Source organism: Hippopotamus amphibius, chromosome 6 (genome assembly GCF_030028045.1).
Source record: "Hippopotamus amphibius kiboko isolate mHipAmp2 chromosome 6, mHipAmp2.hap2, whole genome shotgun sequence".
NCBI lineage: Eukaryota > Metazoa > Chordata > Mammalia > Artiodactyla > Hippopotamidae > Hippopotamus > Hippopotamus amphibius.
In genome coordinates this window covers 116,786,837-116,805,556 of record NC_080191.1, presented here as the reverse complement: position 1 = coordinate 116,805,556, position 18,720 = coordinate 116,786,837, and the positions used below count along the sequence as shown (strand labels likewise).

Genomic DNA, 18,720 nt, shown 5'->3' with positions numbered 1-18,720 from the left:
TCCCCAAAGGCGACCACTGTCAGTTTCTCTGACATCCATGTATATACAGCATTTATATATTATTTCCCTCTTATTTTCTCTCTAGCAGTGTATTACACACACTGTTCTGAAACATCTTGACGATCATTCCATATCATTATAGTAGGATGTGTATCACAATTTACTAAACTGTCACCTACTGATGGTCCTTTAGATTGTTTCCAGGGCTGCAATAAGTATCTTACTTCAGTCATCTCTGTCAGCTCACTGTTCACGTTCTTTGCCCATTTTCCTACTGGATGGTTGCTTTTATATACTAAGGACATTAATCCTTAGGTTATCAGCTGTGTTGTATCAGTCTTTATTTTACAATAAATACTGCTGTATCAGTCTTTATTCTTTGGTTTGGAATCTTACTAGAATGGCTTAGCTAGAGAGGTCTATTTTCCCCACTTCACACAAAGACTCAAACAAATGTTCATAAGAGCATTATTTGTAACAGTCAAAAATTAGAAACAGCCCAATTCCATCAACAGGTGAATCTCAAAGTAATTATCCTAAGTGAAAGAAACCAGTCCCCTGCCAAAAAAAAAAAAAAGATTACATACTTTTTGTATATATTTTGTACATACAAAATGTCATTAGGTAGGATTCTGTTTATATAACATTCTAGAAAATTCAAATTAATCTAGTGTGATAAAATGAACAGTTACCTAAAGACCGAGCTGAGAGGTAGGAAAGAATGAATTACAATAGTACCTGAAGAAACTTTGAGGAACAATGGCTATGTTCATTCTCTTAATTGTGGTCATGGCTTCATGGCTGTAGACATGCATCAAAACTCTAACTGTACACCCTAAATGTGTGCAGTTCACCATACAACTATATCTCAAAGTTTTAAGAAAAAAAAAAAGTGGAAGTGCAAAGGGTAAAGAGTATCTCATATTCACACACTTAAAGAAAATAAGGAGGGACAACTTGCTGTACCAGATATCAGGATTTGTCATAAAGCCACTGTCATTGACAGTATGGTACTGACTGGCACAGAGATAAGCAAATAGATCTACCAAGGAAGCTCAGTGAAACACTCTTGATACGTGGGTGCTTGATTCATGACATAAATGACATTACAGAGCAGGAAAGAATGTTCTTTTCAATAAAAGCCTCTAGGTCAGCTAGGTATCTATACTGGAAAAAATTTTTTTAATTAAAAAAAATCAAACTAGCCTCTATTTCTCACCACGTGTAAAAATCAACTCCAATTTTAGATGCAAACATAAAAGGCAAAAAAATAAAGCTTTTAGAAAACAGAAAGTATCTTCATGACTTCGGAGTAGGAAAAAGTTCAAGAATTAAAACACACTACCCATAATGCATACATTTGACATTTGTTCTCCTATCAAAGGGGCACAGAAGCCAGCTTACAGGGACTCCCACTGGCTAAGGGAAGGACAATTCGAGCATCAAAATAATGATAGTAATGGATTACAAACCACGGAGTAAAAGAGGAAATCCATGAACCCATATTAAGTCAATGAAATAAACAAAGGCCCAAGAAAAGCAGGGCTCTTCCTCAGAGTAGAACGACGACTGACAGGAAGCAAGTGGTGAAGCTGGAAAATAACCATCTTGTAAAGATCGGTTTGGACAAGAATCATCGATAGATACTAAATCAAGGAGAAAATTATAATGTGGAACAGCATGCTTATATGGTCTCAAAGCATCTTACCAATGAGTAACAGTTACAAAGGAAAAACAGTAACTACAAAGTGGAGAAACCAGACAATATCTCAACAATGAGCAATGTCACCAATGAAGGGCAGATGGCCATCACCTGCCTCCAGATATGATCATTTGAGCAGGCTACAACATCACCAATGTAGGAGACAGGCTAGAATACCTAATCTGAATCTGATCATGAGGAAATACCAGATAAACCCAAACTGAGCAACAATCTGTGAAATAATTCACTCTGTAGTCTTCAAAATGTCATGACAAAGAGTCTGAGGAACTATCACAGAGTAAAGAAAATTAATGCAATATGACAACTAAATGCAATATGTGATCCTGAAATGTATCCTGTACTGGAGAAAGAAAATGCTACAAAGGACATTTTTGGGACAACTGACCAACCTGGAATCTGGATGATAGAGTAGACAAAAGTATTATATGGGATAAACTACATGTTAGGCATATGAGAAACAAGTCTTAATAAATTCAAAAAAGACTGAAATCATGTAAACTATCTTGTTTGATCACAAGAGAATGAAACTAGAAATAGAAGGAAAACTGGAAACTTACAAATATGTGGAAATTAAATACCACACTCTTAAAACAACCAATGAACCAAAGATAAAATCAGGGGAAATTAGAAAATACAGAGATATGAAAACATACGAAAATTTATGAGATGCAGCAAAAACAGTGCTAAGTGGGGAATTTAAAGCTGTAAACACACTAAGAAAAAAAGTTCTCAACCTAACTTGACACCTTAAGGAACTAAAAAAAAAAAAAAGAGAGAGAGAGAACTAAACCCAAAGCTAGCAAAAGGAAGGAAATAAAGATTAGAGCTGAGATAAATGAAATATAGAAAAAACAGAGGGAGGGGGAAAAAAAAATCAATAAACCCAGAAGTTGGTTCTTCAAAAAGATTAACAAAATTGACAAATATTTAGTTAGGTGGACTAAGAAAAAAGAGACTCAAATTACTAAAATCAGAAATGAAAGTGGGGACATCATTACCAATTCTAAAGAAATAAAAAGATTTTAAGAGTATTATGAACAATTCTACACCAACAAATTGGATAACCTGGATGAGACGGACAAATTCCTAGAAACACACAACCTACCACAAAGAATGAATCATGAAAAAATAGAAAATCTGAATAGACCTGTAACTAGTAAGGAGCCTGAATCAGTAATCAAAACCTCCCAAAGAAAAGCCCAAGACCCAATGGCTTCACCAGTGAATTCTATCAAACATTTTAAGAAAGATTAAACACCAATCCTTCTCAGACTCTTCCCAAAAAATTGTAGAGAAGGAAATACCTCCTAACTCATTCTATGAGACCCAGCATTACCTTAATACCAAAGCCAGACAAAGACACTACAAGAAAAGCAAAGATCAATATTCCATATAAATATCAATACAGGGACTTCCCTCGTGGTGCAGAGGCTGAGAATCCACCTGCCAATGCAGGGGACACAGGTTCGATCCCTGGTCCGGGAAGATCCCACACGCCACGGAGCAAACTAAGCCCGTGTGCCACAACTACTGAGCCCACATGCCACAACTACTGAAGCCCGTGCACCTAGAGCCCATGCTCCGCAACAAGAGAAGCCCCACAATGAGAAGCCCTCGCACCACAACAAAGAGTAGCCCCTACTCACTGCAACTAGAGAAAGCCTGCATGCAGCAATGAAGACCCAACACAGCCAATAAATCAATCAATAAATCTTTTAAAATATATATTGATACAGAAATATTCAACAAAATATTAGCAGACCTAATTCAACAACATTCATAAGGAATTATACACCAAGACCAAGAGGAATTTTTTCCTGAAATGCAAGGATGGTTGAACACACCAATATCAACACAGCACATTAAAAGAACATAGGGAAAAAAAATTACATGATCATTTCAATGCAGAAAAAGCATGACAAAAACTCAACACTGTTTCATGATAAAAAAGTACTCAGAAAAACTGGAAAGAAACTATTTCAACACAATTAAGGTCATATATGAAAAAATTCACAGCTAACATTATACTCAATGGTGAAAGACTAGAAGCTTTTCCTCTAAGATCAAGTACAAGGCAAGGATGCCCATTTTCTCCACATCTATTCTAGCCAGAGCAGTTAGTCAAGAAACAGAAAAAGGCATCCAAATTAGAAAGGAAGATGTAAAATTATCTGTTTGCAGATGATGGATTTCATATATAGAAAACCCTAAAGATTCCACACCCACACAAAGTTAGAATAAACAAATTAAGTTGCTGGATACAAAATTAACACACCAAAATCAGTTGCATTTCTGTATGTTAATAATGACCAATCTGAAAAGGAAGTTACAAAAACAATTTCATTTACAAGAATTTCTAAGTGGATAAAATACTCAGGAGTAACTTAGCCAAAAAGGTAAAAAAAAAAAAAAACCCCACAAAAAAACCTTGTACAATGAAAATTATAAAACATTTCTAAAAGAAATAAATAAGACATGATGGAATAGATATCTTCTGTTTATGTACTGAAAGACTCAATACTGTTAAGATGTCAAAACTACCAAAAGCAATGTACAGATTCAATGTCATCCCTACCAAAATCCCAAAGACGTTGCAGAAATAGGAAAATCCATCCTAAAGTTAATGTGGAATCTCAAGGGACTCTGTGTACAGCCAAAACAATTTTGAAAAAGAACAAAGTTGAAGGTCTCAAACTTCCTGACTTCAAAACCTACTAAAAAGCTACAGAATCAAAACAGTGTGGTACTGGCATAAAGACATACATATAGACCAATGGAACAGAATAGAGAGCCCAGAAAAAAATCCTTCCATGCCTGGTCAAATGGTTTTCAACAATGATACTTAGACCATTCAATGGGGAAAGAGCAGTCTTTTCAACAAATGGTGCTGGATCCCACTCCTGGGCATATATCCAGAGAAAACTAATTCACAAAAGATATGTAACATGCACTTCAATGTTCATATTTACAGCATTATTTACAATAGCCAAGACATGGAACCAACCTAAATGTCCATCAACAGATGAATGGATAAAGAACATGTGGGGGTGTGTATACAATGGAATACTACTCAGCCATAAAAGAGAATGAAATAATGCCATTTGCAGCACCATGGATAGACCTAGAGATTATCATACTAAGTGAACTAAGTCAGAAAGAGAAAGACAAATATCATATGATATCACTTACATGTGGAATCTAAAATACTATACAAACAAACTTATTTACAAAATAGACAGACATAGAAAACTTATGGTTACCAAAGGGGAAGGGGTGGGGAGAGGAATAAATTAGGAGTTTGGTAGTGACAGACACACACTACTATATACAGAAATAGGACAAAAGGACCTACTATATAGCACAGGAAACTATATTCAGAATCCTATAATAAACTATAACAAAAAAGAAAAAAAAATTAGTGCTAGGAAAACTGGATATCCACATGCAAAAACATGAAGCTGTACCTTATGTTACACCATATTCAAAAATTAACTCAAAATGTATCAAAGGACTACACATAAGAGCTAAAACTATAAAACTTAGAAGAAAACATACAGGGAAAGTCTCCTGACACTGGATTTGGCAAGATTTTTTGGGTATGATAACAAAACCAGAGATAACAAAAGTAGATAAACATGACTTCATCAAAATTAAAATCTTCTGTGCAAAGAACACTAACAGAATGTAGAGGCAGCCCACAGAATGGGAGAAAATATTTTCAAATCATGTATCTGTTAAGTGGTTAATATAAGAATATACAAAGAACTCCTACAACTCAACAACAAAAAAATGATCCAATCAAAAAATGGACAGAAGACTTGCATAGACATGTCTCCAATAAAGATATACCAATGGCAAATAATATGCAAGGAGGCTCAACATCACTAATTATTTGGGAAATATAAATGAAAACCACAATGAGATAACTGCTTCACACACATTAAGAAAGCTATTATCAAAACAGAAAACAAACACTGGCAAGGATGTAGAGAAAATGTAACCCTTGTGCATTGCTGGTGGGAATGTAAAATGGTGCAGCCACTGTGGAAAAACAGCATGGTGTTTCTTCAAAGTATTGAACAGAATTACCATATTACCCAATAACTCCACTCCTAGGTGTTTGCCCAAAGGAACTGAAAACAGGGATTCAAACAAAGATGTACACCAATGTTTATTACAGCATTATTCACAGTAGCCAAAAGGTGGAAACAACTCAAGTGTTCATTGGCAGATGAATGCATAAAAAAAATGTGTATTACATACAAAGAAATATTAATCAGTCTTAAAAAGGAGGGAAATACTGACACATGCCACCATATGGATGAACCTTGAAGACATTATGCTAAATGAAATAAGCCAGTCACAAATGTACAAATATTGTATGAGTCCACAAATTCCGAAAAAGAAAGGGGCTGGGAGTAGGGAATGGAGAACTAATGTTTAATGAGTACAGAGTTTTAACTGGGGTAAACAAAAAAGTTCTGGAGATAGCTGGTGATGATGGCTGCACAAAAAATGTGAATGTACCTAAGGCCACAGAACTGTAAATTAAATCTTACCACTTCAATCATGTCTTATGTATATTCTACAATTTTTTTAATTGTATTGTATCAGTGTTAAACTTCTGGAATTTAACAACTGGTTATACAAGAAAACATCCTAGTGCTTAAGAATTATATACTGGGGACTTCCCTGGTGGTCCAGTGGCTATGACTCCACACTCCCAACACAGGAGGCCCAGGTTCAATCCTTGGTCAGGGAACTAGATCCCACATGCTGCAACTAAGAGTGCACATGCTGCAACTAAAGATCCAGCATGCCACAACGAAGACTCCACAAGCAGCAATGAAGATCCCGAGTGCAGCAACTAAGACCCAACACAGTCAAATAAATAAAAAAATAAATATTTTTTATAAAGGAATTATATACTGAAGCATTAAAAAGGTAAAGGGGGGGCTTCCTAGGTGGCGCAGTGGTTAAGAATCCACTTGCCAATGCAGGGGACACGGGTTCATTCCCTGCTCTAGGAAGATCCCACATGCTGTGGAGCAACTAAGCCCATGCACCACAACTATTGAGCCTGCGCTTTAGAGCCTGTGAGCCACAACTATTGAGCCCATGTGCTGCAACTACTGAAGCCCACACGCCTAGAGCCCGTGCTCCGCAACAAGAGAAGTCACGGCAATGAGGGGCCCACGCACCACAAGGAAGAGCAGCCCCCACTCACCGCAACTAAAAGAAAAACCCACGCACAGCAAAAAAGACCCAACACAGCCAATAAAATAAATAAATTTATAAAAAAAAAAAAGGTAAAGGCATATGATATATACAACCCACCCTCAAAGAGTTAAGAATTCTGTAAATTTCAAATTTCAAGATAAGATTTTTTTTTTAATTCTGTTCAAAGGATAGCACTGAGAAAGAAAAATACAAGTCACAGAATGGGAGAAAACAGGTGCAACATATATAATTGATAAAGAACTTATATCCAGAATATACAAAGAACTAATAAAAATCAGTAATAGGAAAAAAAAAATTAGTAAGAAAAAAACAAAAACCTCAGTTTTTAAAAATGGGCAAAACAAATGAACAGGCATGCCACGAAAGAAACATGAGGGAATTCCCTGCTTAGGACTCAGCGCTTTCACTGCCGAGAGCCCAGGTTCAATCCCTGGTCAGGCAGCTAAGAACCTGCAAGCTGTGCAGTGCAGCGCAGCTGAAAGAAAAAAAAAAAAAAGAAATATATGAAAAGGTGTTCAACCTCATTAGTCATGGAAATGCAAATTAAAACAATAAGAGATCGCACCACATGCAAACTGGCATAATTATGTCAATAAAAGTGCTGGCAAGGATGCAGGACAAGTGAAATTCTTACACACTGCTAGTAGAAGTGTAAATTGCCGCAACTTCTTCAGTAAACAAGCATTACATAGAAAAGCTGAAGATACGTAAAGCCTATGACCTAACATTGCCCCACCTTTAAAAACTGAAACATGTATGCACCAAACTACATGTATAAGAATGCTTATACCAGAATCATTTGCAATGACAAAAATCTTGAAACACAAATCTCCGTCGACAGTAGAAAGGATGAGGATCTTGAGATAATACACTACACAGCTATTAAAATGAACTACATTTACAAAGAACATCACGGATAAATCTTAAAAACATGAGTCACAGTCACACACAAAAGATTGTATATTACATGGTTTCACTTTACATTAAAGGTCAAAATAGGTGGCATTAACTCCATTGTTTAGAGAGGCATAATTAAAATTTTAAACTGTAAAGCAAAGAAAATTTTAAAATTACCATAAAAGTTGAGATAGGGACTTCCCTTCCCTGGTGGTGCAGTGGATAAGAATCCACCCACCAGTGCAGGGGACACGGGTTTGATCCCTGGTCTGGGAAGATTCCACATGCTGCGGAGCAACTACTGAGGCTGAGCTCTAGAGCCCTCGAGCCACAACTACTGAGCCCATGTGCCAAAACTAACGAAGCCCACACACCTAAAGCCTGTGCTCCATAACAAGAGAAGCCATCTCAATGAGAGGCCTGCGCACAATGAAGAGTAGCCCCGGCTTGTGCCGCAACTAGAGAAAGCCTGCATGTAGCAATGAAGACCCAATGCAGCCAATAAATAAATAAATAGTTTTTTTAAAAGTTGAGATAAATACTTCTAGGCAGGATGGATGGAGATAATAGTGATTAGGAGGGTAATGGGGGCAGGGCTCCTGAAGGGCCATTTCTTGATCTGGGTGTTATCTACATGGATTTATACTTTATAATAACCGCTCAACTTTACATATTTTATGTACTTCCCTGAGTATGTATTACATTAGAAAATTTAGTGTCTAAAAATTTAAAAATTTTTAATTATCTGGGAGAGGAGGCAGAGACAGAAGCAGGAAGACCAGTTAGAAAGATTCTGCAATAATACAGGGGGGGTGCTCGAATCAAAGTAACAGCAGTGTAAGTAATAAGAAGTACACAGGAATTTTCTTATATTTTAGATTACATCCTAAAATAGAGCAAATATGATTTTAGACTGATCGAACTGGGAATGTGACAGAAAAATGAGTCTGTTTTTGACCTGAGCCACTGGAAGGCTGGTCTTGCCACTTGTTGAGATGGGGAAGGTTACAGGAGAGCACTTTGGGAGGCGCTCATTAAAGAGCAAAACCTACCAATTTTGAGAAACCCATTAAAGTCCAAATGGAAATGTTGATAGGCAACTTAATTCAGAAGACTGCTCCATCCTGAAGAAATAGTTTTGAGAGATGTCAGCATATAGATAGATGGATATTTAAAGCCTTGAGACAGGAAAAGATCACCAAGGGAATGAAAGAATTGCTAGAAGAAAACCAAGAGTATAGTGCCCTGATGTTTCAAAGAGGAAGAAGGGATGAGATGGGTCAAATGCTGCTGGAAGGTCAAGTAAGATAAGGACGGAGAAATATTAATTGGATTTAATGATACAGAAATCATTGGTGTCTTCGATGCAAGAAACTGACTTTCAGTGACCCTGAATAGAACAATATTCTTTCCAACATAAATTAAATGTCTATTTAGATCTGTTTGTCAATTCTGTTCTGTTTGCCAATTCTGTTCTGTTTGCCAGTTCTGTTCTGTTCATCAATTCTGTTCTGTTCCCTGGTTTATTTATTTACAAATTGAACAGTTTTAGTTATTTTAGCTTTATAACATATTTTCTCACCTGGCAGGGCTAGCCCTTCATTGCATTTCCCTTCATGGAATGTTTATTCTTACATTGTGGTTTTCTTGCTAACATCTAGTCCTTTAAAAAAGAATCTGTTAGCATTTTTATTGCACTCTCATGGAATATTTAAGATGCAGAATGGTTAAGGGTTAATGATTAGCTGCAGAGGACAAGGAAGAGGAGGTGGTGCCAATATGCAGGTATTAATTAAAGCTCTGCAAGTGGAGGATGGGATTGCTTAGGATGAAAACACAAGATTAAAAGATGAAGCACACAAAAAGTCAACATACAGAAATCAGTCGTATTTCTATACACTATACACAAAATATCTGAAAAAGAAAACCAGCCCATTCACAATAGCATCAAACATTACAAAATACCTAAGTATAAATTTAACCAAGGAGGAAAAGGATCTATACACTGAAAACTATAGGACTTTGATGAAAAACACCAAAGAAGACACAAGTAAGTGGGAAAAAATCCCATGTTTATAAAAATATTGTTAAAATGTCCATACTACCCAAAGCCATCTATAGATTCAATGCAACTCCTATCAAAATTCCAATGGCATTTTTCTACAGAAGTATGGCATTGCATAAAGAGAAACACAGACCAATTGAACAGAATCAAGAGTCCAGCAATAAATTCTCACATATACAGTCAACAAACACTTGACAAGGGAGCCAAGAACACTCAATGGGGAAAAGAGTCTCTTCAATAAATGGTGGGAAAACTAGATAACCACATGCAGAAAATGAAAATGGACCCATATCTTACACAACTCACAAAAATGAACTCAAAATGGATTAACGACTTAGAGGGCTGAGACCATAAGACTCCTAGAAAAAAAACACAGGAGAAACACTCCCTGACACTGGTCTTGGCAATAATTTTATGGATGACACCAAAAGCAGACACAAAAGAAACAAAAATTAGTAAGTGGGACTACTTCAAACTAAAAAGTTTCTACACAGCAAAAGAAACAATCAACAAAATGAAAAGGCAACCTAACAAATGAGAGAAAATATTTGCAAATTATATATCTGATAAGGGATTCATATCCAAAATACACAGAAAACTCATAAAACTTAAGAGCAAAAACAATTTTTGATTAAAAAATGGGCAGAGGGACTTCCCTGGCGGCACAGTGGTTAAGATTCAGCCAATGCAGGAGACACGAGTTCGATCCCTGGTCCGGGAAGATTCCACATGCCATGGAGGAACTAAGCCCGTGTGCCACAACTAGTGAAGCCTGCGAGCCTAGACCGCGTGCTTCACAATGAGAAGCCTGAGCACTGCAACAAAGAGTAGCTCCCACTCGCCGCAACCAGACAAAGCCTGCACACAGCAAAGAAGACCCGACGCAGCCAATAAAAAAATAAAAATGGGCAAAGGATCTGAATAGACATTTTTCCAAAGAAAACATACAAATTGCTAATGGGTACATGAAAAGATGCTCAACATCACTCATCACCAGGGAAATGCAAATCAAAACCACAATGAGGTTTTAGCCTCACATCTGTTAGAATGGCTATTATCAAAAAGACAAAAAAATAACAAGTGTAGAGAGAGTAGCACAGACATATATATACTACCAACTGTAAAATAGTCAGTGGGAAGTTGTTGTATAACAAAGGGAGCCCAACTCAAGGATGGAAGATGCCTTAGAGGACTGGGGCGGGGAGGGTGGGGGGGACTCGAGGGGGGGGGAGTCAAGGAAGGGAGGGAATACGGGGATATGTGTATAAAAACAGATGATTGAACCTGGTGTACCCCCAAAAAAATAAAAAAAATTAATAAAAACAAAACAAAACAAAAAAAAATAACAAGTGTTAGTGAGGTTGTGGAGAAAAGGGAACACTTGTGCACTGTTGGTAGGAATGTAAATTTATACAGCCACTATAGAAAACAGCATGGAGACTCCTCAAAAAACTAAAAATAGATCTACCAAATGATCCAGCAATCCCACTTCTGGGTATATATCCAAAGGAAATAAAAACAGGGCCTCAAAGAGATATCTGCATTCCTATTTCACTGAAGCACTATTCACAATCGCCAAAATATGGAAACAACGTTAAGTGCCCATCAATGGATGAATGGATAAAAAAAAATGTGACACACATACAAACACATGGGATTATCCACTGGCTACCCATATCATTAAAGAAAATGTGACATATACGTACACAGACACACACAGAGAAATATTATTCAGCCGTGAGAAAGAAGGAAATACTGCCATTTGTGACATGAAAGGAACTTTAGGGCATTTCACTTAGTATATGCTAAGTAAAATAAGTCAGAGAAAGAGAAATACTGTATGATCACACACGTGGAATCTAAAACAGCTGAAGTCATAGAAAAGAATAGTGGTTACCAAAAGTGGGGCAGTGGGGGATGGGGAGAGATGTTGGTCAAAAGATACAAGCTTCCAGTTATACGATGAATAAGTTCTTGGGATCTAATGTACACCATGGAGATTATAGTTAACAGTGCTGTATCATATACTTCAAAATTGCTAAGAGAGTAGATCTTAAACATTATCACCACAAAAAGGAAGTGGTAATTATGGGAACACTGTGGGGGTAATCATTTTGCAATATGTAACTATCAAATCAACACATACACCTTAAACTTAAACAATGTCATATGTCAATTATACCGCAATAAAACTGGGGAAACTGTTTTAAAAACACAAGAAAGCTGTTTAGAGTAAATTCCAGGATGTATGTAGGGAGAGGAGGAAAGACTGGCCTTAACCAGAGGAACTGAACCCACATCTCCATTCCTACCAGGTAGGAAGACAACTGGGGTGGCACCACGTAGGTATGGCATACACAGATTTAGTGGGCAAAGTTCCAGGAACCCTGCTTTGTTCAGAAAATAAGTGACGTGGTCATCTTAATTTTTAAAGCCCACCTAAACTGAACACTGAACATTTAGGTTGCTTTTAATCTGTCACTAAGAAAGAATAGTTGAGTCAAGGGGTAAGCACAGTGCTAAACTTTAATTCCTAATGCCAAAGAGAAGAATGTTTCCTGTTTACACTCCCTTTATTTACACTGTTTGCATACTGGATGACTCTCCTTCCCAAGACCCCCTAATTTGTCTTGACATTTATTGCTCATTATAGTTAAAAATATTTTGAGAGGAAAAGACTGATTTTTTTTTTTTTTAAGTATCAGGTTAAGGGTAACTACCCATGTATAATTTCAAATAGGCGTCTTTGAAAAATCATTTAAAAATATCATTTCTGGGGCTTCCTAGGTGGCACAGTGGTTAAGAATCCACCTGCCAATGCAGGGGACACGGGTTCGATCCCTGCTCCAGGAAGATCCCACATGCCGCGGAGCAACTAAGCCCGTGTGCCAAAAAAAAAAAAAATCCTTTCTTCCAAATCATGTAATAAAGATGTCTCTCTCACAATGAAGTTGGAGATCAGATTTACCATTTCCATCATAGACAAAATGCAATAAAACAGCAAAAAGCTGAAAAAATAAAGGTGGGACATAAGAAACAGCTTCCTGGACTTCCCTGGTGGCGCAGTGGTTAAGAATCTGCCTGCCAGTGCAGGGGACATGGGTTCAATTCCTGGTCCAGGAAGATCCCACATGCCACGGAGCAACTAAGCCTGTGAGCCACAACTACTGAGACCACATGCCACAACTACTGAAGCCTGAGTGCTCCACAACAAGAGAAGCCATCACAATGAGAAGCCCAAGCACCACAACAAAAAGAGTAGCTCCCACTCACCTGCAAAGAGAAAAAGCCCAAGCACAGCAATAAAGACCCAACGCAGCCAAAAAATAATTTTAAAGAAAAAAAACAAAAAACTTCCCAATGAAGCAGATTATAGAAAAGCTTTCCATGAGAAACGTTTTTAATAGGATTCAGCAAACAATCACCTGTCTGGGCAGAGGATAAGATCCTTTGATTACCTGCAAATCATTTGCAATTCAGATTAACAAGTAAAATCACCCACCAACAAAGTACACAAGCACATTCTGCCGCTGAACTCACACAAGCTACAGTCTGCATGCCAAAACCTTCTCTCCAATAAGACCTTATCATGACTGCACTGAAATCCAATAAGCGTGCAGACAGCAACCCAGATCTGGGTCAGGAATGATTGTGATTGCAGGTGAGGTACTGCACAACTCTCAAAGAACAAGAGAGTCCTTTTTCTTACCTTTACCATGAACGTGAAGTCTGTCAGGGCTGGGGAGTAGACAGCCCCACCAGCACACGGGCCCATGATCAGAGAAATCTGAGGGACGACTCCAGATGCCATGACATTCCTCTGCCAAAAGAGAAAGGCAAAGGCATCTGGTTACAGAGGTGTTCAAGGTATTATCTGCAGAAAGAGAGAGGCAACAATAAAAGTATGTTTGGCTTTTATTCACAGAAATTCTACCCTAGAGACAAGAGACCTAATCTGTACAGTTTCTTCCAGAACTGTATGTGCAACTTCTCCCCATAACTGGTGGGAGGGTTGACATATTACTTTCTAGGGCAAATAACCTCCTCTTTTCTTGGCAGGGCAATAGTTCCTCGAAAGCTCCACCAGGACATGAGCTCAGAGAGAGTCCCACTTCTCTCACCTCAGCTCCAAACACACCTCAGGCCAGGACCTGTGCCTGCAAAAAACTGGCTGGAAGAATGAATGAAAACCTTAGGCAGAATATACAGGGCCAACACTTATTCTGGAGCCATGACCTCTACTTGGAGCCCCTTCACAGCCTCCACAGAGGATACCCAACAGTTACGGCAAGGCTGAGGCAGGTGCTATACTCTGAGTCTTCAACATCTGCCCACCCTTACACAGTGCAGAAGGGCAATAGGGAGGTTCCAGGAGCCAGAAAGGCTCCATAGAGATAAAGATGTTGTGAAGAGCCAAGTCTCAGGCCACCTTCTGGGAAAAACAAGATTTCCCAGGGGCCTGGAGGACCCAGGCAAGATAAGAGCCCAAGGACTCCTTGCCCAACCCCAGCTTCTATCCTTCCCTGAGCCCTATAAGCTTAAGAGAAGTATGTCCACTTTTAGCCCTGCCCTGGGTCTGAGCCCAATATCTGTAATTCATAGAACATAGTTCAGGACAGCAAAAAATGGCATCTACAGAGAGGATTCTGAGAAGATGGTAGAGTGGGAAGCACCAAGAATCTGTCTCCCCACCTGGACAAAAACTGCACTGGCAGAATCTGTCTGATGTAACTTTTTGGAACTCTGGAGCCTACCGAAGTCTTATAACTCCCAAGGGAAGATTTGGAGGGTGAATCATGGTTAACTTCAGTCAACTTCAGCTGGCAGCACAGTAGCAGCTACCCCCACCCACTCCCTACCCCCAGCCAAGAGGCATGCAGCTGTGCATGTGTTCCTGGAGTAGCTTACACAGAGGCAGGCACAAAGGACCCTGCCCTCAAAATATTGGAAACCTACATTCTTGACAGCCAGTTGCTGATTCTAATCAGAGGTGAATTTAAGAAGTTAGGCTGCCACTGTTGTTGCACCTTACCCCATTGTTGCAAACCCCTCCCCCTCCAGCTCAGAATCACTTATATTAGGGAAATCAAATCACAACTAGAATGAGGACTTCCTAGGTGGCGCAGTGGTTAAGAATCTACCTACCAATGCAGGGGACACAGGTTCGAGCCCTGCTCTGGGAAGATTCCACATGCCACAGAGCAACTAAGCCTGTGCACCGCAACTATTGAAGTCCACGTGCCTAGAGCCCGTGCTCCACAAGAGAAGCCACTGCAATGAGGAGCCCGTGCACCACAATGAAGAGTAGCCCCCACTCGCAGCAACTAGAGAAAGCCAGTGTGCAGCAACTAGAGAAAGCCTGTGTGCAGCCACGAAGACCCAACACAGCCAATAAATAAATAAAATAAACTTATAAAAAAAATAAATCAATAAAATTTAAAAAAAACTAGAATGAGATATCACACACATTAGGATGGCAACTATCAAAAAAACAGAAAGCAAGTAGTGTTGATGAGGATGTGGAGAAACTGGAACCCTTGTGCACTGCTGTTAAGAATGTAAAATGGTACAGCCACTGTGAAAAACAGCAATGGTTGTTCCTCAAAAAATTTTAAATAGAATTATCACGTGATCCAGAGATTCTGCTTCTGGGGATATACTGAAAAGAATGGAAAACAGGGTCTCAAGGAGATAATCTGTACACCTGCATTCATAGCAGCATTACCCACAATAGCTAAAATGTGGACTCAACCCAAATGCCCATCAACAGATGAACGGATAAACAATATGTGGTATGTACATACAATGGAATGTTATTCAGCATTAAAAAGGAAGGAAATCCTGTCACATGTTATAACATTGATGAAACTTGACAACATTGTGCTAAGTGAAATAAGCTAGTCACAAAAAGACAAACGCTGTACAATTTTACTTAAGTTATTTAGACAAAATGAGACAAAGTAGAATGGTGGTTACCAGGGGCTGGCATAGGGGATAATGCGGAGTAATTGTTTAATGAGTACAGAGTTTTAGTTTTGCAAGACAAAGTTATGGAGATGGACAGTGGTGACAGGTGCATAAAATTATGAATGTATTGTTGACTTTAAAAATGCACATGAGAGTTTTGTGTTAAGTTTCATTCGGGGCAAAATGAGGACTGCAACGTGGGAGACAGCATTTCAGGTAACTCAGAAACTGCTAGGAGGAGGCGAGGGGAGGAGCCAGGATATAAAGGAGTTTTGCAACAAAGGGCAGGTAATCAGGAACCTCAAAAGATTATTGTTAAATAAAGAAAACCAGATATCTCAAGCTAAGGAATTCAGAGCTTTTCTATGTATGGGAAGATGCAATAGTCTTGGCTCACTGAAATCATTCCTTTGATATACACCTCAGCTATCTGGGGCCAGTATCCTGACACATTCTGAGATTCCTCAGGGCTCAATGCAGGGAGTAGCTGCAGTCTGATGGCTGCTAGATGGCAGGTATTCTTTTCAGCCCTGAGTTTCCCCAGGACTCACCAGCTCACACTGGAGGGCTGCAATTGTTGAGGACTGTGACATCCTTTGTTTATTGATATGGCAGGAAATATTCCATTTATAAATATTCCATTCATCAGTACTCAATAGCACTGAACCGTACATTTACAAATGTTTAAGTTTAGGGACTTACTTGGTGGCGCAGTGGTTAAGAATCCACCTGCCAATGCAGAGGACATGGGTTCAATCCCTGGTCCAGGAAGATGTCATATGCCGTGAAGTAACTAATCCCATGCACCACAACCACTGAGCCTGTGCTCTAGAGCCTGAGAGCCACAACTACTGAGCCCGAGTGCTGCAACTACTAAAGCCCGAGCACCTAGAGCCTGTGCTCCACAACAAGAGAAACCACTGCAATGAGGAGCCTGTGCACCGCGATGAAGAGTAGCCCCCATTCTGCACAACTAGAGAAAGACCGTGCACAGCAACGAAGACCCAACTCAGCCAAAAAATATAATAAATAAATAAACAAAAAAAAGAATGTTTAAGTTTAGTAAGTTTTCTATTATGTGTATTTTACCACAATTGTAAAAAAAAGTTAAAAAATAGTTGTCCCTATTCTGCAAAAAACGTCAAGGTACATAGATAGGCTTCCAACTATGACAGAGTGAAGAGTTCAGAACACTCTCTCCACAGAAACAACCACAAAATAGCACTACATTGTCAAAAACATTTCAGGGCTCTGAAATCAGACCAAACATTAACAAACTGAGGAGTGTTTACTAATGAAAAACTGCTAAATGTGAGATAAGCACAGTGGGAGTCTATGGCATTCTTAAAGGCTGCTACTGTCGCCCACACAAACTCAGCATGTCCTTCAGGGTGAAGGAAAACAACATCAGACAGTAATTCAAATCCATAAGAATACTAAAAATGGTAAATCTATGGTTAAATATACAATACTGCAAAAATATAGTTCTCTCTCTTCTGTTAATACTTTAAAAAAACAAGACTGCATCAAGCAAAAATTCTCACACTTTGTTGTTAGACTTATATCGTTAGGTATATAGCAATAACAGCACAAAGAAAGGTGGGTAAAGAGGGAGCTCTGCTGGACCAAAGTCCTTATACTTTACCAGAATTAAGTCAGTATCAATTTGAAGTAGGTAAATTTACATATTGTTACCCTTAGAGTAACCACTTAAAAAACTCAAATACTGTTTAAAAAGTTCACAGAAAATGGAAAGGTACATTAAAAATATGAGTTTAACATAAAATTTGAGCAATGTCACAGAAGATGATGGAAAAGGAAGCTCTAAGAATCCATCCCACCACCAAAACAACTATTGCATTGGCAGGAATTGTCTGAAGCAACTATTTGGGACTTTGGAGTCTAGGGGAAAACTTGCAAGCTTCCAGGTAAGAGCTTCCTGAAGAGGTAGGTAAATTTCAGTCAGTTTCCATATTCAGCTAGTAGCTACCCTTCCACACCCTACAACCCCATGGCAGGCAGCCATAGAGATTGGCAGTCTGTATTCCTAGGGTAGCTACCTGGTGTCAGGGTAGGCAATAAGGGGCCTTGTCCACCAAATATCAAGGTTGTGCGTTTTGATTACTGATCATGGGTTTTGATCACTGAGGGGCCAGCACAGAGGCTACCCATTGTTTTAACCCATACAGGCTCAAGCAGCTTCCCAGCTGAGACAGGATTTAAAGGGACAGCTTATCTCTTCTGGGAGCCAGACACTTAAGGAAATCTTTGTCAGGTCACCAGGTGACTGCAGAGACAATGGAATTAAAATTTCAGTGGCCACACAAAACGGAACACATTTTGCAAAAATAAGTTGGAAAAGTCACAAATGATAGGATCCAGCCCTCAATAAGCAAAAATCAGCAATCTGAGAAGTGGGAGAATTAGATTTCCAACATTACTAAACACGATACAATTTCTAGGACCTGACAAAAAACTACCAAACACACAAGGAAACAGCCTAATGCAGTCCAATCACAAGGAAAAAAAAAAAAAAGAATTGGACGAAAATCATCCCTGGGGAACCCCAGACACTGGAATTATGAGTCAAAGATGTTGTAAGAACTGTCTTAAATATGTTCATTGAGCTAAAGGAAATCAGGAAAACAATGTATGAACAAAATGAGTATGCCAGTAAAGAAACAGAAATTATAAAGAGAAATCAAAGCATAAATTCTGGAATTGAAAAGTACAATAACTGAAACGAAAAAATGACTAGAGGGGTTCAACAGCAGATTTTAGCAAGCAGCAGAACTCCAGAGAACTTGAAGACAATTGAAACTAGATA

At 38.7% G+C, this 18,720-nt stretch overlaps 1 protein-coding gene across 7 annotated transcripts in view; it reads right to left on the bottom strand.

Moving 5' to 3' along the window:
* PCCB (propionyl-CoA carboxylase subunit beta) overlaps positions 1 to 18,720 on the bottom strand; it is a 111,172-nt gene that overhangs the window by 78,380 nt on the left and 14,072 nt on the right. For all 7 annotated transcript variants that reach the window (XM_057738194.1, XM_057738190.1, XM_057738192.1 and 4 more), the window contains exon 6: positions 13,636 to 13,746. In XM_057738194.1, coding sequence (XP_057594177.1) covers positions 13,636 to 13,746 — 111 coding nt within the window. The remainder of the gene's footprint in view (positions 1 to 13,635; positions 13,747 to 18,720) is intronic.